Genomic DNA, 26,846 nt, shown 5'->3' with positions numbered 1-26,846 from the left:
ATGTAGGTTTAACTCCTGCTGATGTCACGAATTTTCCTATTCAGATCCTTCATGTTCTTGAAGCTGGGAGCAGCACAGTAAGCGTCCACGTGCTGGCATTGTGTGCGACAGCGCTGCTACCTGGGTAGGATGGTCAGGGTAACATGATCTCACTTTCACCTGGTGGCTTATGAAAGCCACTTAAAAGCCAGACCTGGGAGGTGAGAGATTCATTCCCACCCTCTCTGTCCAAATGGTGTTCGTGGCCTTTGCAGTGTGAGATGCATTATCTTAAAAAGATTCTTGCATGAATTCTCCTAGTTGAGAGCTGTTGCTGTTGTCACAGTCATCTTCAAAAAAACCATGCTGCAGTGAAGGTATCTTTTCCATCTTGCAGCTCATGCCGTGTTTAAACATTTATTGACAGTGCATGTTATTTCCAGTTTGAAGTTTCAAATGCCTGGTTAACAAAGGACTTAATTTCAAAAACTTTCAAGCAAAGATTTTGGTAACTTACAGCTTTTCTCTCTTCAGAATCTTTCAGGCTTTAGGTTTTGTTGGTCTGTGAGTGTTGAAGACCCGAAGGAAGAACAGAAGCCCAATGGATCAGCTCCGGTCTGCTTAGCCAAAGCATTCCTCGCATTGCTTTGGCTCCAATCCTGTGAAGGTAAAAAAGCAGCCTTGTGAAGGTACATATCAATTGCACTTGGTTGTTTGAAATGGCTGCATTTCTTCCTACAGAATTTAATGCATCTGTTTAGTAGACTGCTGTGAAGTGTCTAACAAGTTTGAAATTTCTTTCCAATCATAATTCATGTTGAAATTCAGATTTCTGACTAACCAAATTTGTATTGTGCTGGTTTAGGTACACGTTGTGCTGTCAGAAGTATCTTGTGCTGTCGGATTTGTTGAGACTTCAGATTTTCTCCTGTTTCCTGAATGATCTCAACTTCTCCTGTAGGAGTTTCATACAACCTGTGCAAACTAGTTGCTTCCACAGTTTGTTGTACGCAAAATCTGCTCTGAAGCTTGAAACGTTCATTTGCTGTTCACAGCAGTTAGCAGATGTGAGTGAAGCACTGTTATCTAGAGGATGCATTTTGCTGTTTCACTTTCCATTTCAAGAGCAGAGTCATGGTGAAGCCTGATTGCCTGCTGTGCTTCTAAGATGATCCCCTAAAAAGCAGAGAAGTTTCTAAGGCACAGTTCAAAACTGCTTTCTTGCATGTTTCCAAACTAATTTGAGGATAAACAAGACAGTTAGCAACCATGAGCAGCAGTTATGAATGATGGTAATTACGAGGTGAGATGAGATTCCCAGATTGTATGGCAGCTTCTTGTTTGACATAAAGAGAACTTTGGAAGTTTGGTATCTTGAGGCTTTTTTTTCCTGACTTACTGTGTCATTCAAAGAGGTCTGGAAAGCCCAGTGAGAGCCAGCTTTGCAGCACCACGTTGCCGGTTGATAACGCCACGTGCCATTTGCTTTCCTTCTCTAGGAAGAGATGCTAATTTTACCAGTTCCCCGAACTAAACCAAGAATATATTTTTTTAATTCTCCCTGTTAGTTTTTCTTTGACGCAGCAGCTGGGTTTGATCGATAGTTTTATGCTCTTGTCATCAGTTCAGGCACAAGAGAAGCACATGAGAATTTGAGACCACTATCCCCTTTCAGCCCTACTTACTCCTTTTTAAGGGATCAGGTTTGTACCCAGGTCTGTCTGTCAGGTTTGTCTGAGTGAGCTTCATCCACGTCCCTTAAAAAGCAGCAATAAATGTGGGTATGCTGGGATGGTGTTCTCCCATCGTGGTGGTCTTAGTGCTGAAGACTGACATAGTTACAGCAATTCCAGTCCTGTCTGTGGCAATCTCAGCTGCTGCTTCTCCTGTGCTTCAGCCAGTTCCTTGATGTTCAGGTTTCTAATGTACTTGGACTTGTTGATTTCACTAAGGAAGTAAATGTAAACTGTGAAGGGTTTCTGTTTGACTCGGTCTTTCAAATATTATCATTACAGCTACAATGGTTTAATGATTGCTTTCCTGTTCGGGAATTGATGCAACTTTCAGAGTTTTGAGTGTGTTTCATGCAGACCTACCTTTATTCATCCAGCTTTCTAGCTGAGGTCATAACACTTCATTCCTTTCCTTTCATTATTTATAATACTTCTGGTAATGTGGAGTACTGTGGAGTTGTTCAAGTGAGACTTGCTGATTATCAGAGGCTTATTGCCGCCCTTTGTTAGATAAGCTCTTGTGTATTTTTTTCAAAAGTAGCCTGTTGCTCCATGTGTGTTCTTGAGCTTTTCCAAGAAGCAATCGCTTCCAAGTGCTGAGAAATGGTTTTACAGAGCTGTGCGGTGTGTTGAATTTGACCATATAATATTGCAAGAGTTGTAGGATGCCCTTTTTACCTCCGTTATCTATTTTTGCATGCTGAAACTACACTTTTAGATAACCAACAATAAAAATATTATTGGTGCAGGGCTGTCTGATCTTTTAAGACTTTCTCTGTACAACTTAGCAATGATACCTTTCAGTTCAAATAAATACGTCCTTTGACTATTTAAGCAGTTTCATTGTGATTCTCATATGCTTTAGTCATCCTTGGCTAGTACAAATATTAATAAGGAGTACTTGATTTACAGAAGAGCTTTATCTGTACTTCTCAGTGTAAGCTGAACTCCTTCGAAACATTTGCAGTCAGCAGCAGTAGATTTTGAAGTTGGTTTTCAAGCCAAGAGAAGTTTCAGATTTTATGGTGTATTCCTACAGCTTTGCCTGCTATGTTACTAGCTACCTGTGATCAAATCCTGACACTCTCTCATCTCTTGTAACAGCTGATGTTTCTGGTGCTTCAGCAAGAATGTTGGTGATTCGTTTGTCAGTAGTGATCAAGCTTTTCTTCCAGCTGGAGGCATCTGTTTGTCCTGAGAAATGCGACTGCTCTTTCAAAAATGCGATTCATTGCTCTGGTCCTCGCATAAAAGACCTGGAATCATTAAATCTTCCTTGCAATATGACAAAAATTCACATAACAGACACTAATGTAACGTACGTGCGGGATGTTTTCGCTGGGATGGGAGAACTGCAGCATCTCATCTTGTCTTCAAACAGCATCGCTCTGATTTCACCACTGGCATTTAAAGGCTTGAGAAGGCTGAAAGCCCTCAATCTGCTAGATAACAGTCTGGTTGAACTTCCTCCAGAAGTGTTCAATGACACAGTACAACTTCAGCAACTGATCATTGAAAATAACAGGCTGAAATCCATCCAAGAGAATCTGTTTGACAGACTAAGCAGTTTGGAGGAGCTTTTCTTGAACAAAAACCAACTCAGAACACTTCCCAGTGGTGTGCTGAAGAAACTTGCCAAACTCAAAGTACTGAATTTGTCAAGAAATTCTTTGGCAGTTCTGCCTAGAAATATATTTAGTGCATTAACTAAGCTTGAGAAGCTGATGCTGTACTTTAACAGGCTCTCTTCAATAGAGTCTGGTATATTTGATAGCCTGAGGGAGCTGCTGGAACTCTTTCTGCATTCCAATGACATTCAGTCTATTGCCCCTGATGTATTTCATCACCTTCATAAACTTAGAAGCCTAACGCTCTCCAGAAACAAGCTTGAGATTTTGCCCCCTGGGCTCTTTCTGCACTTGCGTGATCTGTCTAAACTGACCTTATATGGGAACCCACTGAAGTCTCTTCCAGAAGTGTTGTTTGGAGAAATGAGGAATCTTGGTAGCCTGTGGCTGTATCACACAAAGCTCTCAACGATACCAGATTTTGTATTCAGTAACTTGACAAATTTGGAGCTTCTTGTGCTGAGTTTTAATCCGGAGCTTAGTGTTCTTCCTGAGAACGTGTTCAGCGGTCTGAGAGAACTGCGGGGCCTTTCTCTGCATACAAATAATATTTCCAGTCTGCCAGAGGGCATCTTCCACAGCCTTCACAAACTGCAGAACGTTTCCCTTTTCAGTTCCAGGCTTCAAGTTCTCCCAAGAAGCCTCTTCCATAATCTCAAGCAGCTCCAGAAAGTTTACCTCAATAGTACTAAGCTGCAGTCTCTTCCTGAAGATCTGTTTACCACTTTACCTGAGCTGCAAGAAGTCTACCTTGATGACAACCCTTGGAAATGTGATTGCCAAATTCTTGGCTTCCGAGAGTGGCTCCAGAGGAGCACAGAGGTCGTAAAAGAAGCACAGTCTCTAATGTGTGACAGCCCACTCTCATTAAGGAACATTTCTCTTCTGGCTCTAACAGATCACCATCTGAAGTGCCTGCCAACCACAGCCATTACATACCAGATGTTCAAGTCAACTTATTCCCAGACTTCGACTTCTCTTACGATGGAGCACTTGAAATCATCTTGGGAGACAACTGTACCAGCATCTGACATAGATACCAGCACACCTACATCGGTTCCAGTTGTAAGAGCAGCTCCAGGTTTTACCTATTCCCACATTGAAGATGTTGAAGGCTCTGGCTCTCATTTCTTAGATGTTCCAACCCAAACTTCTCCCAACATCATAGAAACCAACAGCGTCAGAGGAACGGTTCTGACTACTCTTGCCCAGTGGGACGAATTACCTGCTTACAGGAGTACCCAGCCCTATTTTAGTACCAGAATTGTTTGTTGTCAGATATTCTTGTGCCTTCACAGTTTGATTTTAGCACTCCAGACTGTCATCATTCTGCTCAGTCTGTATGTGGTGGTTAAAACCAGGCAACTCTTGCACTCCAGACATGTTCCTGCTCAGCCTGTAGTTCTCATAAAATTTGTAAAGAAAGGATTAGAAACGTTGCAATGAAAGCATTTTGGACAGTTGGCTTGGTTCTCCACAGCAAGGACCATGAACACTTTGTCTCTACAGTGTAACGAAAATGTGCTTTTATCTACCTTAGCGTTTGCCAAAAGTGACTGCAGTCACTGCACACTGCGATGGCACTTGGTGTGCGAAACACAGATGGGAAGCTGAAAGAAAATCCACGTCCACCTCCACACACAGCTCTGCACTTCAGTCAGTGTGCTGCCGCCTTCCTGCATTGCACTGCTGCCCTGCCCTGGCTGCCGTGCTCACACCATGGCCGTGGATGTGGCCCCTCCATGTGATGGCTTGTGAGAGGGAGCTCTCCATGGGTGAGGAAAACATGCAAACAGCACAGGGAGGTTTACACGGGAGCACAGCTTTAACTGTTGTTTAAAGGTTGCCTGGAGTACTGCAAATATTATTATGCCTCACATTGCCTGCAGTGTTTTGTGTCCTTATTGAGAAAACAAACAGTATTCCTGGGAGGACATGCTGGAAAATAGCTTTTAAAAAGAGCAGGAGAGGGAGGGGGGAGTGGAAGTGATGGGGGGGAATGGTATGATGCAAGTGTCTTTGTTTTTGCCTTCTATTCTCAGCCCCGGTGCAGGATGTGTGAGGAAGAAGGTAATGTCAACCATACAAAGCTGATAGAGTCTTCCTCTATCTTAGAGGAAAGATAGATGCTGGTCTAAATGTACACTTGTGATGAATTCTATTGTTTGTTTTTAAAACTTTGTCACATTCCTGAAGATTCAGCTTTGTAGTAAATGCTTTCATCCCTAAATTTTGTCAGTGATGTGAAAAGCATGGGACAGCTTGCCCTGTGTTGCAGTGTGGCTTGAAAGTGGTGTGCCATGCAGATACCCAGGGCTCTGCAGCATTGTGGCTGAGTGTCAGCAGGTGCCACCGCCTGTTTGGAAGCTGACCAGGCAGCTGCTGGCCTTGTCCCTAGTTTCAGCATGGAACTGAGCTGTGCTTCATTGGAGTTACCAGCGTGCAGGTGTGAGAAAGGCAGATTCGGTGTTAGTATATTGTGCTCATTACCTAGGCTTGCTCCCCAACTTCCAGCCTTTTCAAGCCTCTGATACACAAAGGCAGACTCTAGGTAATAGCGAGACTTTTGGTCTTAGTACTTACAAATATTTGGAGTGAGATGAATATCCTGGTTTGCACGTAGACTCATTTGGGGTGGATCCTCCTTTGGTAGCTCTCACTTTTTAGTTTTATCTTAACCGTGTGACTCGTTCTTGACAGCTCTCCCCTTTTGCTCAGAAGCTGGGACTGGATTAATGAGCCTCTGCGTGTGGCTTCCTGGGTGTGAGACCCAGTGCCCTCAGAGTCCTTTTGGAGCCTGGTTTTTTGAAGCAGAGATATTCCTGAGCAGCCTGAAGAAGGTGCTCAACAGGCCTGAGGTTAAGAACACTGGCATTTGCAGCAAGTTTGTAGCTTTGTTGTATGCAGCTCTAGGCAATGAGAATGAACTGCTGCTGGTGTGGAATGCCTCTTGTAGGCTGTGAAAGAAGGCAGTGGGCCTCTGTAGCGTTAAATAACCACCATCTTGCTTGTGAGGTCTACTAAACCTTAGTGAGCCAGGCAGTAGCTAGAGCCATCTCTAAAGGAGGAGCAGTGTGTGGGGCAAGCTGGATGGGATTCATGAACAGAAGCACCAGTTTATTGCAGTGCAGCTAAATGAGAAGCACAGAAACAACATGAGTGCTTTACAAGTGGTGGCTCTGGGTTATTGTTAGCGCTTGCAAGGAGGCACTTAGCACAGATTTAGTTCTTGTTGGACAATTGTACTGACCACTCAGTGCCTGCCAGCCACAGGGCTGTCATGTAAGTGCCACGCACACATCTGTGTACAGCAGGCAGGGGTGAGTAGGTGAGTGAGGACACTGTATGGCTGCACTGGTCCTTGCCTCCCTTGGTGTGGCTCTGAGGAAAGGGGCTCACACTTGAATGCACACTGATTCCTAAGAAAGCAACAGTTTAGTTGGCATATAGCAGTAGTATTGACTTCCAGCTGGCTCTCTGCATGTCCGATCTGCTGTGCAGGCCGGGTGCAGAGCAGCAGGTAAATAGCAGCTGCTATCTATTGAACCTTCCATTGGCTGTCCCAGCCCAAAACCAGGCCAGCTCTGCCTTGGCGTGTCTCCCGTGGCTCACTAGCTGCAATTGCTGCACTCTGGCACGTGGGGGCTTTGGCACATTGCTGCATACAGTGAGGCACAAGGAGGATGGTGATCTGTATCTGCATGCTGTCATCGGGCTTTCCCCACTCCTGAGCCAGACTGGGGAAGTGAAGTCAGCAGACAACAAAGGGCTGGAGCAATGGGGTGTTTCATAGAGTCTTCCTTTCTTCCCTCTGATGGAGATGTCATGTTTTGTTCTGCCTCTGATTCATTGCTTGTTGCCCAGCATAGCTCAGTCCTTTCTGGAAATCTCCAGCCTGGAAAAGTCAGAGGAAATCCTTACTTAGATCCCACCTCTGTTCACCCTGGGGAAGGGGTTCTCCAGGTCAGTGTCACACAGATGCAGCAGGTGGCAGGCAGCAACAAGGGCTACTTGGGAAAAACACAACAAGCCTTCCCAGCAGCGAGGGCTCCTCAGGAAAAGCACATGGCAAGGTTTTCCCCAGCCCTGCTGCTTTTTCCTCACGTCCCATCTAAACCTCCCCTGGGAGATGGTGGGGTGGCTGATCACGTCCTGGACTGTGGGTAGGTGCAAGCCACGTCTGCCTGCATTCTGCTTTTTCCTCCCGCTAGGTCCCTGCCTGCACTTTGCAAGCCACCAACCCTGTGTGCTGCGCCTGTGTCCCTTAGTGTCCTCTGCTCTTCTCACCTCACCTCTGAAATAGCAGCTGTTTGAGGACCTTTGTTACCACCTGCAGTGGTGACTGACTGAGTCTCACTGTATGCAGCTTGTTTGGAAGCTTGACACATTACCATCATCACTGCTAACTTGGAGCACAGTTGTAACTCTCATCCCAGCCCTTTGGCACCCTCAGGAGCTGCATCTCACATCCTGCTCCTCCCTGTCCCAGGGGCAAGGAGCAACTGGGTGGCAGCAAACGTGCTGTGAGGCTTTGACCACAGGACCTCCAGCAGAGAGCTCTGGTGTGGGAGCTGGCTGAGAGGCAGAAGCGTGGGATCCTCTTGATGATGTTATGGGGAGTTGCCTGAGTTTCTCCCCCTGCCCAGGGACAGCACATCTCACCCGGGGCAGCTGATTCAGCAGCTGTGCTATCAGCATGCAGCATTTCCTAGGGATTTCAGAACTGTCTCAATTTTCTCAATCAAAACCTGAATTTGCATCCCTTGCTGGGTGTTCCTGAGCAGATGAGCCTTCACACAGCCTCACTGTGGGATGCACTGCCACAGCCCTGCTTTGCTGCAGAGAAGGGTCATCTCAGCTGCACCTGGGGATGCTGGCACCAGGTTGGGCCCCCCTTGAGCAATTGCTGCTGAAGGATCCTTGTGTTTTGTGCCTTTGTTTCTCTCAGAAGATAAGAGCCTGGAGCCAGGGAGTAGATCCACAGCCTTCTTCCCAGGTTGGGTTGGGGAAGGGGCTGGTGCAGAATGAGCTTTCCCCTCAGCCCTGCTCCAGCCTGTCCTGCCCCAGCTTGCAGCACCCGCACCCCACTCGGACAAGTTCTTTCCGCTTTGGTTGTTGCTGCTCACAGAGGATTTGGCTGCAGTCCCTGCATTCCTTCCAGGCTAGCACTGCCCTGGGCCCAGGCCAAGCCCTGCTGCTATCAGTCAGAGCAGCCGGGAGCAGTGCTGTGCACCTCTACCAGCTCAGCCAGCCCCACTGGAGTTTGCATGCAGAAATGTTGGCTTTGAGTCCTGCTCAGGGGGCAGCCCTTCTGTGTACTGTCCTGGAGGGATCTGTTTCCTGGCTATACCCCTCACTGCAGTGCCCATGAGTTCTCTGGAGGCAGGACCCCAACCCCTGGGGAAGATGCAGATAAGCTGTCTATACCTGTGAGCAGCCCTGCCCCTCCAAGCTCAAGCTGAACTGGTTGTGGGGCCTGAGTGCCTGGCCCTGGGTAGGAGCTCTCACAAAGGGCAGGTGGGGGTTAGGGAGAGGGCTGCAGGTGCCTCTCAAATGGGAGGCCACTCCTTGCCACACTCCAGCCTATATATCCTGCTGCTCAGCCCTCAGTATCAGAATGACTTGGGTTGGAAGGGACCTTGAAGCCCACCCAGCCCCAACCACCACCATGGGCTGCTTGTCCCACCCACCCTGGCCTCAGGCAGCTCCAGGGATGGAGCACCAACAGCCTCACCACCCTCTGAGTAATGAATTTCTTCCTAATATTTAGTCTAAATCTCCCCTCTTTTAGTTAAAAAAAAAAAAACACTAAAACATTCCCTCTTGTCCAGTCACTTTCAGAAGTGTAATAAGTTGATTCCCTTCCTGCTTACAAGCTCCTCTCAGGTATTAGAAGGCTGTAGTGAGATCTCCCTGTAGCCTTCTCTTCCCCAAGCTGAACCTTCCCAGCTCCCTCCTCCTCCCTGCATAGAGGAAGATGCTCCAGCCCTTTGGTCATTTTCACAGCCCTCCTCTGGCTCCCTCTGGATGGCATTCCTTCCTTCTGCGTCAGCTGCACCACCCAGCTTGGTACCATCAACAAACTGGCTAAAGATGCACTCAGTCCCCCAGTCCAGGTCTTTGAAGAGCACCAGACCCAAGACAGATCCAGGGGAGGATATTTTCTCTTTTTTTAGACATTTAAAAAAACTAATTCTTTTAGATACCAATTATTTTTCAATGATACTGTGCAAAAGACACAGGCAGGAGAGAGATGACTGTTGCAACATATGTTCTTTCTCCAGTATCATCTGCAAGACATCATCCACCTGATTCAACTCCAAGAGGATATGCTGGAGTTCCAGGTTGGGGATGATGAGTGAGATAAGCTGGCTCACATGTGTGCACAGGTTTTTGATTTTCTCTGTAATGCTATTTGTATCTCCTTTTGGGCACCTGCCAGAATCCTATGCCTCCCAGAGCAACTCTGAGTCTCTATATCCTGGAGTCCATCTGTAATGCTATAATGGGATGGAAAGTACCACAGCAAGAGCAGAGCAGGAAAGTCTCCAGCTACAGCAAATGAGAACATGCCCAAACACAGCAGACACAGAACCAAAGGAAAAGAACTGCTTACCTCAGGAAAGCATCAGGTAGACAGGAATCCCAAGAGATGCTCTTGCCTCCACTGCCAACCCTTAAATGAGGTCTGGGAAGGGGTGCATCCTGGCTCCTCCCCTTCCATCACTCAGGTACATTGCATGCACCTGAGCTCCCTGGGTTGGCCCTGCCTTCCCACCAGGTGCTCAATCACTGCTTCAGGCCATGACTCCGCATTTCCACTACACCATCAGTTTAGCTTTCTCCTCTGTGGACTTTCACAGCTTTACTTTCAGCTCCTGCAGCTTAACTTGCCAGTAACCTGTGTGTTTTTTGTGCCAGCACCTCCTGTTCTTGATGGCTTTTCAAAAACTCTGTTTTCAGGCAACAGCTCTAATGCCCAATTTCTTCCACCTTGCACCCAAAAAATCTCAGTCTGCAGAAATACTCTTCATCCCCACTGCTCTTCTCCTGCTCCTTTATATCAACCTGCTCCTGTGCATTGAGGACCTGCAGTTCTCTGCCTCAAGAGAACATCCCTCCTGGCATGATGCACTGTTAGCAGGGCTGCTGTCTGAATAGGACAAGAGGAAATGGTTTCAAACTAAAGGAGGGGAGGTTTAGACTAGATGTAAGGAAGAAGCTGTTCACACTAAGGGTGGTGAGGCACTGGCACAGGTTGCCCAAAAAGGCGGTGGGTGCCCCAACCATGGAGACACCCAAGGTCAGGCTGGACGGGGCTCTGAGCACCTGATGGAGCTGTAAGAGTCCCTGTTCAGTGCAGGGGGCTGAACCAGATGGCACTTAAGAATCCTTTCTAACTCAGATAGTTCTATGATTCTGTGATCTCTGCTTCTCTCCACCCTGCTCACCCTTCCTTCACACAGCTGGGTTTGGCCCCACTCCAAGCCCCTGTGAGAAATGGGTGCTTCTCAGAGCAGGGAGGGCAGTTTGCAGGAGTCAAAAATACCTGGGGTTGTCCCAGACCTGCACTGTGGAGAGCAGGGAGTGTGAGGGTGTCCACTCCCTCCACCAAATGCACCTCAGAGAAGGAGGTTCCTATGAGTTCTGCTTGTCAGAAGCACATCCCTGCATCCCTCTGCAGCCCAGGGGGACCCCAGGACTGGGGGGGCACAGTGGTGGGGCTGCCAGTGCTGTGTGGGTGAGCGCGGTGCACTCAGCTGGTAGGGAGATGAGTAATGCTCTCCTCCAGCCAAGCCCACAAGCTGCTAAGTTTAGCAGTGATTTGTGTTTTTCCAAGCTGTCTCGAGTCCCTTGGTGATTCAGAGCCGCCCAGCTTTGCTACCCCAGCTGTGTGAATGTGTTGGGATGGGGCCAGCACGGATGCAGCCGGGACTGTCCCAGTTCTGGGCCGTGAGGCAAAACATGGTGACACCACATCACTGGGACTTGGGGGTGCCAGGGTGCGAGCGCCCCTTCCCTTCCTGTCTCTGCTCCTCTCCCTTGCCTGTAGTCAGGGAGTGCACAGTGACGCCAGCCCCTGCCCATGCTGTCCCTGCAGGAATGCCCTAGGGCTGGTCCCTGTGCACCATGCCCTGCAGCACCCTTCCTGCCAAAACGGTTTGGGGGGTGCAGTCACATTCTGCCCCAGCCCCATGTGCTGCATCTGCCCCTGCTGGGACCACGCTGCTTGGAAGATGCTGAGTGTGACATTCCTCTGTCGGCCCGGGTCTGGAGTGGTGCTTTTCCAGCCACACTGGGTTTTGATTTCTATGTGCCTCACTGAAAGCCGTGTGCCTGGAGGGTGACTCAGAGTGGGCAGCAGCCCAGCAGTGCTGGCAGTGGGCAGCCAGATCTGGCAGACAAGGGGTGATAAGGGCCGGCCAGTCCCACTCAGTACCAGGGTGCAGGGCAGTTCCCAGCCGCTGCCTGACCTCCCAGTGCATCACTCATGGAAGCAGGGAGTCTATTTTGGGAATGGCATCACTGGGAAAAACTGCTGCATCAACAGCATGTGAAGTAAAGCAGTTGCGGACAGTGTTTTCAAAATGCCTGTTTTCCATCCCAGCTTTTCTCCTGGGCATGGGCAGCCAAGCAGCAGAGGGTAGAGTCTGGCTGGGTGCTTCCCTGGCATGGAGGGGACCCGCACCCCCCAGCACGTCCCACAGCAGCCAGGCCCCACGCTCATGCCCCTGGGAACACCCTCTAGATGTGATGTGGCAGTAGCTGCTGGAAAGGTCTCGCTCCCACGCTCTTCTCACGGTCCAAGTCAAGCTGCAAACTGCCCTCTCCATCTCTGCAGCCTGGAGGGTCCCCTTCCCCTGCGTGCCACCAGCCCTGCCAGCGTGGCACGCTGCACAGAGTGGCAGAGAACAAGTGATGCTGCACCCAGCACCCGTGCTGTGCTAAGGAATGTGTTCAGAGGCAACACTGTGCTGTTCCCATCTCAGGCAGCTCATTAGGGTGTCTGGGACCCGAGCTGCTGTGGAAATGTGGGTGGGCTGAGACGGGATTAGAGGCAGCTGGGAAGTCCCGCTGCCCCGTGGTTAGCACAGGGCTGCTGCTGGCTCAGAACAAGGCTCCATATGTGTTGGTTTTCCCATGGTCGTATCTCCTAAACCTCTGCTTGTGGCTGCTGCTGGACCAGGCTGCCTGGGAGAGGTGGGCATGGGGCAACCAGGCTGGTGGTGGGGCCAAAGGAAGAGTAGGGCTGGTGCCCCAAGGAGTCACGATCCCTGGCTGTGTGCTGGGGGCTGCAGGGCTGAGCCGCACGCAGCGTGCTGGCTGACGTGCACAGCGTGTTCTCAGGGCCGACTGCTTGTCTTCAATCGAGAGGGTTCACAAGCAAGAAACCAGCCACTCCATCTCCCAGTCAATCACTCTGTTTGCTGAGGAAGTGCGAGCTGGAAGCCGCTCTGCTGCAGTGATTTCCGTAACCCCGCCGCTGCCCCTGTGCTGATTCATTGATTTGGACGGGTTATATACTGGGAGGGGAAGCGTGAACCGCACTCGGCGCTCCTGCCAGCACGGAGCTGTGCTCGCTCAGCGCTCACGGCTGCAGGACATGGGTAAGTCTCCCTTCTGCTGTAATCTCCCCATCCCCAACTCGGTCCTCAGGCCCCCGGGAGCCCCCAGAACATCACTGCGGGGTGGGAGCATGGCTGGCTGGTGTGCACACTGAGCACCTTTTGGTGAGTTGGAGGTATTTATCCTACAAGGGTTCAACAAACTGAGTTAGGGGGGCAAAGTTTCTTAAATGATAACCCATAAAGAATGTGAAAGGAGGGGCAGAAATTTAGGGGGGCTGAGGTTAGAATCGCTTGGATGCTGAGGGGTTGGGTGTTCAACCCCTTGGTCTGCAAGCTTTTGTCCCTTAAAAGAGAAAGGGAGGTAAATTGCTTTCAGCTGTCTTTCCTGAACTGCCCTCCAGTTGGATGCTCCACGAGCTCACTTACAGGGAGTGACATGAGCTGTGCTTTTGATGTGCAAAGCATTTGGTGGAGTTTATAAGCTGCTTGCTATAAACAAAACTGTTCTGGGATGCAGATTGTTTCCATATGTGAGCCATAAGCCGTGCTGGTTGCAGAGGGCTCCTCCCTCCCCTCCAGCAACAGGCGCTTCCCTGCACTCTGTGAGCTCCCAGCCGTGCCTGGCTGAGCCCTGCTTTGTGCCTGGGAAGCGCAGGTTTCCTCCTGCCATGTGCCACTGGGAGCTGCCAGCCAGGCACAGACTGCTGCTGTACCCATGGGTGGGCTTCCAGAGCAGGATGGAGGGGAGAAAGTCCTTGGTGTGTGCAGATAGATGATGGCATAGCAAAGCACTTTTCCTCCAGTAGCTCCTGTGGCAGCCCTGGGCTCTTCTGGTGCTGGTGACTGCTGGTTTGGGGCTCTCCACCTTTTGGGGATGCTGGCAGGCTAGCAGCACCGGGACCAGCTCACCAAGCTCACTGCAAAACAGGAAACCACGCTCCCAGCTGCTGGAGGAGCGGGGCACGCCAGGGATGCCACTAATAGCTGTGGTGTGACAGCGAGACGCCGCAGCCGGCTCTGCCCTGCCTGGCCCAGAACTCCTGGGGAGGAGTGTGTCCAGCCCTGGGAAGGCAGCACCCATCCCGAGGTCGGCGGTGAGCCTCCTACTTTCTTTTCTCCGCAGGCCCCATGGAGCAGGGAGGTTGGTGGCTGCTGCTGCTGCTGCTGGGCTTCCACCCGGTCCGCGGGCAGTGCCCGGAGCAGTGCCAGTGTGTCCGCACTGCCCAGGTGGAGTGCTCGGGCGCCGGCATCACCGCTGTCCCCAGCCCCATCCCCGCCAATGCGGTGACCCTGCAGATCGTCAACACGCGCATCACCGAGCTGGGCGAGGCATCCTTCGGCAACGCCTCCCTGCTCATCGGGCTGCGCATCGAGAAGAACGACCTGCGGCACGTCAGCCCCGACGCCTTCCAGCACCTGCCCGACCTGCGCTACCTCAGCCTGGCCAGCAACAAGCTGCAGGAGCTCCCGGTGCAGGTCTTTCAGCCCCTGGGCAAGCTGGAGTCGCTGCTCCTCTCCAGCAACCAGCTGCTCCGCGTGGAGCCTGACCACTTCGCTCACCTGAGCAACCTGAAGGAGCTGCAGCTGCACGGGAACAATCTCCGGGAGCTGACGGAGGGGCTGTTCGACCAGCTCGCCAGCCTCACCAAGCTCAACCTGGCCCGCAACAACCTCGACCGCCTGCCACCCCGCGCCTTTGAGCGGCTGCCCCAGCTGCAGGTGCTGCGGCTCTACGAGAACCGGCTGCGGCACATCCCGGCGGGCGCCTTTGATGCGCTGCCCGAGCTGCAGGAGCTGGGCCTGCACCAGAACCAGCTGGAGATGCTGTCCCCGGAGCTCTTCGTGCACAACGGGAACCTGCAGAAGCTCTACCTCTCCAACAACCTCCTCACTGCCCTGCCTGCTGGCATCTTCCTGCCGCTGCGTGCCCTCTCCAAGATCACCCTGCACGTCAACCGCCTGCACAACATCTCCCCGGCCGCCTTCGGCCCCATGCCCAACCTGCGGGAGCTGTGGCTCTATGAGAACGAGCTGGCCGCTCTCCCCGCCGCTGTCTTCAGCAATCTCACCCAGCTGCAACTCCTGGTGCTCAGCAAGAACCAGCTCCGATCTCTGGCTCCGGGGGCTTTCCGTGGGCTGGGTGAGCTGCTGGAGCTCTCGCTGCACTCCAACGCCCTGCGCCGGCTGGATGCTGGGGTGCTGGGGGGAATGCCCAAGCTGCAGAACATCTCCCTGCAGAACAACCGCCTGCAGACGCTGCCCCGCGGCCTCTTTGCTGCCACTCCGAGGCTGCAGCACATCCAGCTGCACGCCAACACTTTGGAGAGCCTGCCTGCAGGCATCTTCTCCCCACTGTCTGCCGTGCGGGAGGTGAAGCTGCACAACAACTCGTGGCGTTGTGATCAGGCCATCCTGCCCCTGCGTGCTTGGCTGGAGGCGAACCCCAGCAAGGTGGGTGAGACCCCCCCCGTGTGCGCCCAGCCGGCCCCGCTGCGGGGAACACCCATTGCCGAGCTGCAGCAGGACCAGCTACCCACTGCCCGGCCCAGCAGCCCGCTGCCTGCCCGCCCTTCCCAGGAAGCATTGCCGTCGGGGTCCCCCACCACGCTGCCAGCCACCCCTGTGTCTCGGGAGGAGGAAGAAGAGGAGGAAGGCAGGGGGTGGTGGGGGCTGACACGCACGCAGAGCGCAGTGGTTGGGGCCATCATCGTGCTGGTGTGCGTGGCCCTGCTCTGTGCCCTCGTGGCACTGGTGGTGTACGGCTGTAGAAAGAAGAGCCATGTGGTGCTGATGAGGATGAAAGCACCCAATGAAGCCTGATCCCCCATGAGCCCCGGGGGCAGTAGTGACCCAGAGCTGGATGGACAGCATCACACCATGTGCCAAGTCTCTTGTGCTGCTCTGCTTCACCGTGCCCCTGCTCTGCAAGCAGGGTGTCAACTATGGATGCCCCCTTGGCTCCCCTGTCCCCAGCCCCTCCTGCCTCTGTACTCAATCCCTTCCTGGGGCCAGGAGCCAGAGTACAGGGTGCCAAGTAGCAGAGCAGGGAGCAGCAGCCTGGCCACAGAGCACTGGGACTCCCCCTCCCTCACCTCACATCATTTCCTTGAGTTGCCCCAGCCCCATGCCCTCAGCCACAGCCTGTGCTGAGGTGTGAAGCCATCACACGGGGCCAGGATCTAAGCACACAGCCTCATCCCAAGCAGGGCTGTGTGTGCCTTTGCAGCTTAGCCCTGCAGGGCTGGGCTGCCTCTGCTTGGCTCGGAGCCTGGTGTGCTCCGTGGTGGCACACCCCAGTGACTTGGCCGCGTCCACGCTGCCCTCCCTGCCTACTGGCAGCGTGGCAAGAGTGGAGCATCTTCCTCTGCCTCCAGCAGAGTCCTTGTCCTCACATGCCTGTGTTTCCCATGCCAACAGCACTATGGGACTACGTGTGCCCTGGGCATCCACCAACTGCAGCCCTGCCCAGAACAGCTGCACCCTCTCCTCTCCCTATTCCCAGCCCTGAGAGTGCCCGCTCTGTGCCTGCTCCTGTTGCCTGCTCCCAGCCTGAATGCTGCTGCTGGCATAGGGCAGGCGGGCAAAGCCCTGAGGTCCAGCTATGGGCAGATGGGACTGCACTGCCCCAGCAGCTACTGTGCCTCCTCCAGCCAGCAAGGCACAGGCACAGCTCCATGTGTGGCACTGGGCCATATGGGGTATGGCACTATGGGACAAGAGTCTCAATGCATGGTGCTGCTTGTGGTGCTCTAGGAGCCAGTGCTGGCACAAGCAACAATGCAGTTGTGTGTATGTGATGGGATGGATGCTCTTCTGGGCTGAGACCTGCACGACAGCTGCAAACAGGACTGTGCCTCGGGGCCGTTCGGTACTGCTCTGTGACCATTAAAGCACGGTTGTCCAAATCCAAGAGCTGTTTGTCTGCTTCTCTGTGGTGAGAGGCACCCTTGGTACAAGCCAGCAGGGAGAGGAGCTTTCAATTATTGCCTCTCTCAAGTGATTTTTTCATGGTGAGAATAAGCCCATGCAGGCTGCTGGGACAGGGTGAGTGTATCATGGCTGCACAGCCCAGCTGGGCTGGGGTAAGGGAGGGCTTAGCCATTCCACTGCAGCATGACAGCTCTTGGAGGACTCATTGAGACTTTGGCAAGCTTCCTGACACAATGCTGCACAGAGCAGGTCTTCCAAGGGTGCCTTCACTAATGGCCCTGCCCTCTGAACCATAGCACAATGGCCCTGAGGTGTTCCCCTTCACTAGGGTGTTGCTCTTCTTCCTCTCTGTGCTGGTCCTCTCTCCTGGGCAAGGAACTCTTGCCAGTCTCATGTCTCAATGAGACCAATAGAGCCCAGGGACACTCCTGTTGGGCTGCTGCATGCAGGCACACTGTGTTTGGTGTGGACCCAGTGCCACAACCCCAGGGCATGGCTGGGGCCATGGCTGTGATTCCGCACTGGGATGCCTGCCTGTGGCTGCTGCCCTTGCACCCCATGTGGATTCACCTCTGCTCCCATGGGCTGGGCTGTTTTTTGGAGTGCTCCAAGGACACGGGTTGTTGTTGCTGATAAGCGGAAAGGGGCAGCTCCACCCCAGCAGGAACATGTTGTCAGCTGCCTCCACATCCGCCCCAGGACACATCTTCCCTTCTTGGAGAGTTTCACTCCTCGCAACAGGCTGTGCTCCCTGCGGTGGTGGTCCCTGTGATGCCGCTCTCGGTAAGTGGCAGCTGTAGGCTGTGGGACTGAGGACAGGGGTGTAGGGCAGGTAGGGAGTGCTGGAACCACGTCGGGTGTTGGGAGGGAAGGCTGGGCCCAACACTGCCCTGCAGCACTGCCATAAGGCCAGAACCCCCCCAGCTGCAGGCATCTCCATGTGGATGTCACCGTGGTGTGGCAGGGTCCCCATCGCAGCACTGTGCTGCTCACCATGAGCACAGCACCATGGGGTGTTCCAGCTCAGCCCTTGCACGTGTGCAGGCATGTGCCCTTAGCAGGAGCTCAGGCTCCAGAACGTTATTTCAAAAGGAAGTGTTGGATGAGCAATTAGGAACACTACCACTCAGCTGAGCGCAGCGGGCCCAGCCGCCCTGCAGCAGGGGCTGAGGCCACGCTCCTCCTGCAGTGCAGCGAGCTGCTCCCTGCCGTGCTGGGACTGGGGGCCCTGCTGGTCTGGGGGCTGCCCTCGCCCTGCCCCCTGCCCTGCCAGTGCTATGGCCGTGCCAGCGTCTTCTGCTCAGAGGAGAGGATGAGGGAGATCCCAGCGGGCCTGCCTGGCAATGCCACACAGCTCTTCTTTGTGGAGACGGCCCTGAGCCACATCCGGAGCGGTGTGCTGGGCCCCAGCACTGCCCTCACCAAACTGGTGTTCATCAACAATAACATCCAGGAGCTGGAGCCCGGCGCCTTCCGCGGGCTGCCCGGCCTGGCTGAGCTGGAGCTGTCGGGAAACCCGCTGCCATCCATCAGCCCAGAGTTGCTGAAGGGGCTGCCCAGCCTCACCCTGCTGTCCCTCAGCTCCAATGCCTTCTGCTCTCTGCACCCGGAGCTCTTCACTTCTGTGGGCAGCCTGCAGGACCTGCGCCTGCAGGGAAACAGGATTAAGGCACTGCCCCATGACATCTTCCACCCCCTGCAACATCTCCAGGCCTTGGACCTCTCACAGAACATGCTGGCTGAGCTGCCTGAGGGGCTACTGGCCCCGCTCACTGCTCTGCACGTCCTGAAGTTGAGCAACAACATGCTGGCACGGCTGCCACCCCGTGCCTTTGTAACACTAACCCAGCTGGCTGAGCTGCACCTGGATGGCAACCTGCTGGTGGAGCTGCCACCTGGTGCCTTTACTGGGCTGGCGGGGTTGCGGCGGCTGCAGCTGCAACACAACGCCCTGGGCAGCCTGGCCCCTGCCACCTTCTCTGGCCTCACCAACCTCACCTCCCTCAGTCTGGAGGGGAACCGCCTGGCCCAGCTGCCTGCTGCCCTCCTTCAGGGCACCCCATACCTCCTGCACCTCTCGCTGGCCCGCAACCACCTGCAGACGCTGCCCAGGGGCCTCTTTGCCAACCTATCGGTGTTGCAGAGCCTGGCGCTGGAGCACAACGCCCTGTCCCACCTTCCTCCTGAGGCCTTCCATGGGCTGGCAGAGCTGACAGCACTGCAGCTGGGCCGCAACAACCTCTCCGTGCTGCCTGCTGGGCTGCTGGATGAGCTGCCCCGCCTGACATCACTGGGACTGGAGCACAACCGCCTGTCCCACCTGCCCACGGGCTTCTTCGATACCAACGAGGAGCTGGTGCGCGTGGGGCTGGAGAGCAACCCCTGGGTGTGTGACTGCCGCCTCGCCTACCTGCTGAGCTGGCTGCAGGTGTTTGCCGAGCCCCTAATCCACCTGCAAGCCTCCTGCACCGGCCCTGCTGCCCTCATGGGACGGCCCCTCCTGGAGGTGACCCTCCGGCCACAGGTGTGTGCTCGCCACCAGGGCCGGGACCAGACGCCTGGGGAGGGCACACCAGGGCAGTGCATCTATAGTGACCCCGAGGGCACCCTGCATATGTCCTGCAATGCCACGAGCTGCCAGCAGCTCAGCCTTCGCCTTCCTCCTCCTCCTCCTGGGGAGACAGCACGGCTGGGGCCTGAGTACCAGGGTGACTGGGTGCTGCGCTCCTCCTGCGGCACGCTGCGGGTCAGCATCCTGGTCACGGTGCGGGATGGAGAGAAGGACGTGTCACCTGGTGTCCCTGCTGCGCCCTAGGGCACGGCACTCTGCTTCGTGCTCAGCGGGTTGGTGCAGCGATTTCAGCCTGGGGAATGACGACGTGTTCTGCTCTGATGTCCCCACCGAGGTCACCAGTCTCAGGAGTGGGACTGCTGGTATTTATTCGCCCAGCCCAGCCACGCACTCCTCGTGTATTTCAAATATCATTAAAAAGTAGATATTAATTACCCGTGTGCAGCCATTTCCCACAAGAGAGGGTGGAAAGATGCACGTAAAGCGGCTGCGATCGCGTGGGGACGTGCCTGGGTGCCCCGATGTCCCGCTGCCCAAACACACGCGGGCGCTGCTGCCGGGTGCTGCTGCCGGCGGCGGCCGGGTGCCCGGTCCCAGCTGAGCCCTTCGCCCCGACGGCGCTGCGGCCGTACCGTGCCGTGCGGTGCTGCGGCTCCACCTCGTGGCCGACGGGCCGGGGCGATCCGGACACCGGCAGCGAGGGGACGGCCTGGGGACGGCGGCGCCCGCCCGGTTGTGCAGGCTGCTCTCGTCCCGGTCCTGGAACCGTGCGTGGAGCGCGAGCCTCACGGGGTCGGCACTGGAACGCGGTGAGACGCGTGGGAGAACGCAGTGTGCTTTGCCATTTGCCTGGAAACAGAGCCAGGCGAAGCACTAGCTGAACATAAATAAGAGCAAGCGAAAACAAAAAAGGAAACGTTTAACTGCAGTTCGTCCTAGGAAGCATTTCGTTGCTTGTCATTTCAAGCAATTCCCCGAATCGAACAGGGCCTTTCCTCCACGAGCTCCCCCACACCTGCCAGCAGCCCCAGGTGTCCCCAGCAGGGCCCCTCTTCATGTTCTCGGCCAACACCAGCCCACGGCCAGCTGCCAGGACACCCAGTGCTGGCTGTGTGTGTATCTGCCCGGCAGGGCCACAGCTCTCATCGTTTCTATTGGTGAAACAAAAGGCTTTGGAGCAGTGCCGTTAAGCTACATCAGCTGCTTCTTGAGGAAGGAAAACCTTGCCGGTCTAGAGAAGTTTGGCTTTCCCTGGATATGAATGGCCAAGTGGTGCAGGCAGATAACGCCTGGGAGCAGGCTGCATCCTCGCCGGGGTGCCTGGGCTGCTCCCCTCACTGTGCTGAGCGTTATCTCCCCCGGCAGCCCCAAAGCCAGGCCCCGTGCCTGGCCACGGATAAGGAGATCCCCCCAGGTGATGGGACCCTTTGTCCTGTGCCTCACTCCCTGCACAGCGCAGTGTGCTGACAGCTGGACTTGTCTGGGAGCACTCAGGTAAGTGACGTGAAATGCTTGAAAATGTGCTGGGAGGGGCGGTTCTGGGATCTATTTCCCTGTGATCCTGGGACCACTTCTGATCTCTGAAGCTTTGCTTGTGAAGGTTTGCAAGTGTTTGCTGCTGTTGTGTGGGTGAGCTATTGCCCTGCTAAGCGTTGGTCTCTTCCTTCTACTGCTGTGATACGTGAATAGAAGGGTTGCTGACTGCTGAACGACAGTGTGAACAGCTCATGAACTGTGGACTCACATTTTGTTGTTCTTCATAACCAACTTTTGGAACCCTTTTTCCAGGACGATGAAGCAGCATTTCCTTTTCCTTTTCTTCCTCTGCTTCCATCCCCACAAATGCCAAAGTCAAACCCTGGGTGCAGATCCATATGAAATGCCCAAAGATTACCAGGAGGTCTACAGAGGGTCCAAAAATGATGTCAAGGAGATCCCAAAGATCGCAAAGTCCTTCATTTCTGAGATGATCTTTGTGCAAACCAGCATCACTGCCATAAGGAAAGGCGCCTTCAGGTACATGCCCAACCTGACCAAGATTTTATTCATTAACAACAATATCAAGACAGTTGAATCTGGGGCCTTTGATGGTTTGGAGAAACTGAGGGATTTGGAGATCTCTGGTGCCTCCTTAGAAGAACTAGCTCTGGGCACTTTCCAGAACCTTCCAAACTTGCAGAGGCTGGAGCTGAGAGACAGCCACATCAGACGCATCCCCAAAGGCCTCTTTGAAGGGCTGGGGAATTTGGAAGAGCTGTCCCTGCACATCAATGCGATTCCTTCTGTTCCAGAAGGTATTTTTGATTCTCTTGCCAATCTAACATTTTTGGATCTGGCTAGAAACAGGATCACCATTCTGCCTGGAGATGTCTTCAGCAAACTGCCCCAGCTGCAAGTCCTCCGGCTGTATGAGAACGAGCTGCAGGACCTGCCAGAGGGGCTGCTGGATGCTCAGCGGGGGCTGCTGGAGCTCAGCCTGCAGAGGAACAGGCTCAGAGTGCTGCCACCTACTCTCCTGAGGAACCTGACCTACCTGGAAAAACTCCTCCTGGACAACAACCTCATCAGGGTTCTCCCACCCCAGAGCTTCTTTGGTTTAAACAGACTGAAGCTGCTGACTCTAGGTTCAAACCAGATTACACAGCTCCCCTGCTGCCTTTTTGACACCATGCCACACCTCTGGGAGCTGGACCTGGGCAGGAACAGTTTAGCCACACTTCCCGATGGCATCTTTGTCAACCTCACATCTCTTGGCAAACTCATCTTGTCCCACAACCAGCTAGCAGCCCTGCCAAGGGGGGTCTTCACTGGGCTCAACAAGCTCTCGGACCTCCAGCTGGACACAAACCAGCTCTCTGCTCTGGATGATGAGGTCTTTGCTCCTCTCCCAAATCTGAAAACTCTCAATCTCCGAATGAACCAGCTAGAGAGTATCCCCCGAGGACTCTTGGACCCCCTGAAGAGGCTCAGCTCACTGTATCTGAGTGGAAACCCATGGAGATGTGACTGTAATCTCTGTTACCTGCACAGCTGGATCCAGGGCAACAGTGAGAAAGTTAAACTGTCCTCCCAAGTGTCCTGTAAGACTCCACCTCACCTGGCGGGGCAAGCAGTGATATCACTGAGGGAAAACCAGCTAATTTGCCCAGCTACTCTGCCTCCTTCGGTTTCTTTCATCCCATCCCTACTTCTCACCTCCACATCATCACAAGGGATGCCACCCTTGCTGCCAACTGAAGACGTGCCCACTGCAGCACAGGCTATACTGTCATCAGTGGCCTTTCCCATTATGGCACTGCCAACCATGCCATTGCCTGTGGCCACCTCCTTCATGTTGCCAACCACGCCAACAGAGAGCTTCATCACTGCTCCTTCACCAACCATGCTCTCAAAAGCCTCCATCACCATATCACCATCAACCATACTGCTCAAGATTTCTACCACTGCTCCATCACTGTACAAAGCCTCCATCACCACCCCATCACCATCTGTGCTGCCTGAGATCTCTATCACCACCCCATCACCAACAACGCTGTCCAAAATTTCCACTACCACTCCATCACCAGCTGTGCTGCCTAAGACTTCCATTACTGCCCCATCACCATCTGCGCTGCCCAAAATCTCCATTACCATCTCATCATCAACTGGGCTTCCCAAGACCTCCATGATTTCCTCATTACCATCCACGCTACCCAAGATGTCTATAATCTCCCCATCACCAGTAGTGTTGCCCAAGATCTCCGTCACCAACCCAGAGCGTGCGCTATCCACTCTAGCTCCCACCACCTCACCAATTCCAACCACCATGTGGACAGCGATCACAAAGCAAGTGCCTCCTGCTCTTCCAGCACTCACAGAGAGACCAGCATCCAATGTTCCTCCTCTGCAAGGCCACACGAGTCCCCAGCCAGTCTCCCCATCCATGGCTCCAGATGGGCACCACCATAGAGATTTCTCCCTGTGGGCCAACCCACGGCACTGCCGCATCTCCCTTGCTCTTGGGCTGGCAGTGCTGGTGCTGCAGGTGTGTGCAATGCTGCTGGGGGTGAAGCTCACCCTTCTCCTCTACCGTGCTGCCCAAGGCCACAATCCCCCAGTGCCACCAGTGAGGCTGCTGAGTGTCCAAGTGCTGGATGCCACACACCCAGGCCGGGCTGCAGCGGCGCATCGCAGTGGTACAGTCCCCCAGGGGCGGGCATCGCAGGATCCAAGAGGTTTTAGATTCCCGCCCAGGCGGCACCTGGAGATGCTGTGAGACTGGGGAATGAGCGCGGTGTCACGGCCCGATGACACCTTCTTCTGCCAAGCGACACTAGGTGGCATCCCGACACAGGCAGTGGCTGCCACAACTTGTCCACGGCCGTCCGGGACCGCCAGGGCCAGAAGACATCGCACCGAGGTACTGCAGACCCCGCTTCAGGGCCAGCTGGGGCCCTCCATGGGTCTGCCACGGGGTGCACACCTCAGGGCACGGGCTGGAGGCCGGTAGGGATCCTGCTGAATCTCTCCATTGCTGGCAGGTGCCCGTGTGGTGCAAGGCATCCCAGCTGCTTCTCTGCCCAGCTCCATGGGACGTGCCAACAGTGGTACACAACGCTCTGACCTCTTCCCTGCACTCTCAGTTTCATCCTCACAAATATTAAAGCCTCCCCAGCAGCTCTACTGCACACAACCAAAGCGATGTTTTCATGCCAGGGCTGTCCTCACTGTCACTTCAGTGCCCACCAGCAGCACAGGGTAACCAGCTAGTGCGAGTGGTCAGAGGATGGGGCAGCAACAGGACTGCACACTGTCCTGCAGGCAGCAGCCTGGTGAAAAAAATGGAGATGCAATTGTAAATCTTGTTTTCCAGACCCCGGGGCAGCTTCTTGCTGACACTGTGCCAGAGCAAAGCAGGGGCTGGCGCTTTGCATTAGGGCACATACCTGTGGCTGTGCACTAGGGACTTGGATATCCGCTTTGCTGAGCCTGTGCAGTGTTACTGCTCCTCAGCTGCTCCTTGAAGTCTCGACGACGGCTGTGAAATACAGGAGGCAAGTGCGGGGCAGCACATCTGCACAGGACAGAGCGTGCAGCCCCGGAGCCTGGCACTGTGCTAATGAGACGCAGATGAGGGAAGGGAGCGTATTTCCTGGCAGCCCATATGGGCTCTGCTCTGTGCTTGATTTAGAGGGTTTGAAAGCAGGGCCGGCTGCTCAAGATGGCAGGGGGGCTCCTTGGGTTTGGCGATATTTAATGGCCTGGTGCAGCCTCAACATGGAAGTGCTTGGAGGTGAGATTAGCACAACATAATCACATCTTAAAAGGTCTTCGGAGACACAAGGCATGTCTGCTCCCCTATTAATTATCGTTATCCATGAAGATGGGGTCAAGCCAGAGGTGTTTGCCCACAGGTCCATGGGTCTGACAGCAGCACCCCTACAGCCACCCTCCTGTGCCCTGTAATATCCCAGCAGGACCGTGCCTTCCCAGGCACCTCTGATGGCTGGGCACAGGAGCTGCGTGTGTGCTTAGGGCACGGCGAGCTCAGCACATCTTCTTGAGGCTCTCCCGGAGGGGCGGAAGCTGCCTGTTTGTTTAAGGTGCAAAGGAGCGATGTTAATCTGCGGCCTGTTTGTATTTCTTCAGAGTGCCCGTGTGCGAGGGGAGCAGGGATGGGGTCTCCCCTTTGTGCGGGGGCACAGCCGCGCTGTTTGAAGTGGAGGTGAGAAAACACGGCGGGGCAGATGGAACCTGCTTTGGGAGTGAAAGATTTTTTTCGGCTATTTATGATAATTAGTGGGAAACACTCCTCAAGCGTTTCAGATGATTCTGTAATGAAGTTGGGCCCAATGTTCCCGCTTTGTTCCCGCGGAACCATTAAAAATCCCCCTTCTTTGGCCGCCTTAATGCAACGCTGAAAAGGCACAATGGCATAAAAGTGGCCCTGGGCAGGGCGGAACGCCTCCTTCCCCCATGGGGGTGAGCCCTTTGGAGCCCGGATTTTCTGGGCTGTAAACCCCAATGCTCACAGCTCTGCTCCAGCGCGACCAGAGCTAAGCTGCTGTGCTCTTACAGAGCCCCAGAAGCAGTGACAGCATCAGCTCCGTGGGCTCCCAAGGAGAGGTTAAGGGCTGGAGCACTGCTCCCCACGCTGCCTGCCCCAGCCCTAATCAAGTCCTCGCCCCGGCCCGTGTCTGAGGCTGCTTTCAATGTGGGGGAATTTGCAGACAAATTTCTGCCAGCAGGACACTGGGGCTCTGCTGCGTGGCTGGATAAAGATCGCTGCTGCCCCATGCAGCTCTGCAGACCTGCGGCTGTCATTTGGGACAGTGTGGGAAGGGGCAGGAGGCTCTCAGAGCTGGAGCTATTCTTTTCCCCAGGATAATGCACAGCGACACAAAGAGCCCATCTGTGAGTGGCTGGGACCATTACCTCTGTGCTCCTTAGTTCCAGCCCTGAAGTGCCACTTGGACTATGATGCCTTTACCGATGCTTGCATCCCTCCTGGCAATATTTTGGGACAAATATCTCCAGAAACACAGCACGCTTCCTTGGGGAACTGTGATGCAGGCACCTCCCAGCTCAGTTTGCAGGCAGTGGTGTCACCACAGGGTGACATACCCAGCCATACCCAGCAGTCCCAACACATCATTCCCTCCTTTATTTTATTCCAGCGTTATTTCCTCCCCTATGCTGGGCAATGGTTCTCCACCAAACCCTTCCCCAGCACCTGGGCACAGGAGCCCAGGTACGGCCATGCGCCCGACTCTTCCCATTGTGGGCACACAAAGCAGCACTGACCCTGCGGTGCCACCGCTACCTGCTGCTCACCACAATGGCCCTGCAGCACTGAGAAAGGGCCAGGAGCATAATGAGGCTGCCAGCACTGCTCTCTTCAGAGAGCAGAGTCAACTCCTCGGGAAGAAAGGAAGAAGGAAAAAAAAAAAGGGTAACCCCCCCCTTTCTCCCCCCCCGATAATAAAGAAGTAACAAATGAAGAATGAAAGCCTATAGAAGGCGTCTTAACCCAGCAAAGAAAAAAAATGTCAACATCTGTGGAGCTGTCTGCAAAAACAGACCCAAGCCCTAATGAATACCCTCTAGAAAAGGCATTCACTCGAGGAAAGGCAAAAGGCTACATTTTTCTATGGAGGTATAAAGATTTTGATGAATCTGCCCTTTCCCTTTCCAGTGCAGTTGAACCAAGCGCTAATGTTCATCTTCAGCTGTATTAAAGGATCCGGAGGGGGTGGAGGAAGGAAGAGTCCTGATCTGAAAGCTCACGAGGAGGGTGGATTTAGGGAGCCTGCATGGATGTCGGAGCACTGTGGCAGGGAAGAAAATCAACAGGCATTAGAGAAAATACTGTTTAACAAGAGTTTTTTTAGTCAGCCCATTTGGGCAGAGATTGGTGCACCATAAACGTAATCCTCTTAGTGCTGACTTCAACGTG

At 54.0% G+C, this 26,846-nt stretch overlaps 3 protein-coding genes and 1 long non-coding RNA gene across 7 annotated transcripts; 3 read left to right on the top strand and 1 right to left on the bottom strand.

The window, feature by feature from the left end:
• The first annotated feature begins 56 nt into the window (after positions 1-56).
• LOC125697381 (platelet glycoprotein V-like) lies at positions 57-5,822 on the top strand. 3 transcript variants are annotated; one of them, XM_048954504.1, is made up of 3 exons: positions 63-124; positions 514-646; positions 2,817-5,822. In XM_048954504.1, exon 3 carries the CDS (start codon positions 2,843-2,845, stop codon positions 4,784-4,786), a length of 1,944 nt encoding a protein of 647 aa, XP_048810461.1. In that variant the 5' UTR covers positions 63-124; positions 514-646; positions 2,817-2,842; the 3' UTR covers positions 4,787-5,822. The 3 variants fall into 3 exon arrangements, with proteins under 3 accessions (XP_048810459.1, XP_048810461.1, XP_048810460.1); XM_048954502.1 differs by having other exon boundaries at positions 57-668; XM_048954503.1 differs by lacking the exons at positions 63-124; positions 514-646 and adding an exon at positions 1,037-1,046.
• Positions 5,823-6,225: 403 nt separating this feature from the next.
• LOC125697382 (uncharacterized) lies at positions 6,226-10,673 on the bottom strand. The gene is made up of 2 exons (XR_007378768.1): positions 9,957-10,673; positions 6,226-7,235 (listed from the first exon to the last, which is right to left on the bottom strand). It is a non-coding gene; the product is annotated as an uncharacterized LOC125697382 (long non-coding RNA).
• A 1,637-nt stretch (positions 10,674-12,310) lies between these two features.
• Positions 12,311-17,275, top strand: LOC125697456 (leucine-rich repeat-containing protein 15-like). The gene is made up of 2 exons (XM_048954683.1): positions 12,311-12,948; positions 14,033-17,275. Exons 1-2 carry the CDS (start codon positions 12,945-12,947, stop codon positions 15,727-15,729), a joined length of 1,701 nt encoding a protein of 566 aa, XP_048810640.1. The 5' UTR covers positions 12,311-12,944; the 3' UTR covers positions 15,730-17,275.
• Positions 17,276-17,540: 265 nt separating this feature from the next.
• CPN2 (carboxypeptidase N subunit 2) lies at positions 17,541-19,793 on the top strand. Of its 2 annotated transcripts, none has more exons than XM_048954821.1 (2): positions 17,541-17,622; positions 18,029-19,793. In XM_048954821.1, the coding sequence occupies exons 1-2, from the start codon at positions 17,611-17,613 to the stop codon at positions 19,652-19,654; spliced, it is 1,638 nt and encodes a 545-aa protein (XP_048810778.1). In that variant the 5' UTR covers positions 17,541-17,610; the 3' UTR covers positions 19,655-19,793. The 2 variants fall into 2 exon arrangements, with proteins under 2 accessions (XP_048810778.1, XP_048810779.1); XM_048954822.1 differs by having other exon boundaries at positions 17,560-17,622; positions 18,293-19,793.
• Positions 19,794-26,846: the final 7,053 nt, after the last annotated feature.

Source organism: Lagopus muta, chromosome 9 (assembly GCF_023343835.1).
Source record: "Lagopus muta isolate bLagMut1 chromosome 9, bLagMut1 primary, whole genome shotgun sequence".
In the NCBI taxonomy this organism is placed as follows: Eukaryota; Metazoa; Chordata; class Aves; order Galliformes; family Phasianidae; genus Lagopus; species Lagopus muta.
Note: the sequence above shows the minus strand (reverse complement) of the source record. Positions and strands in the feature narration are given on the sequence as shown.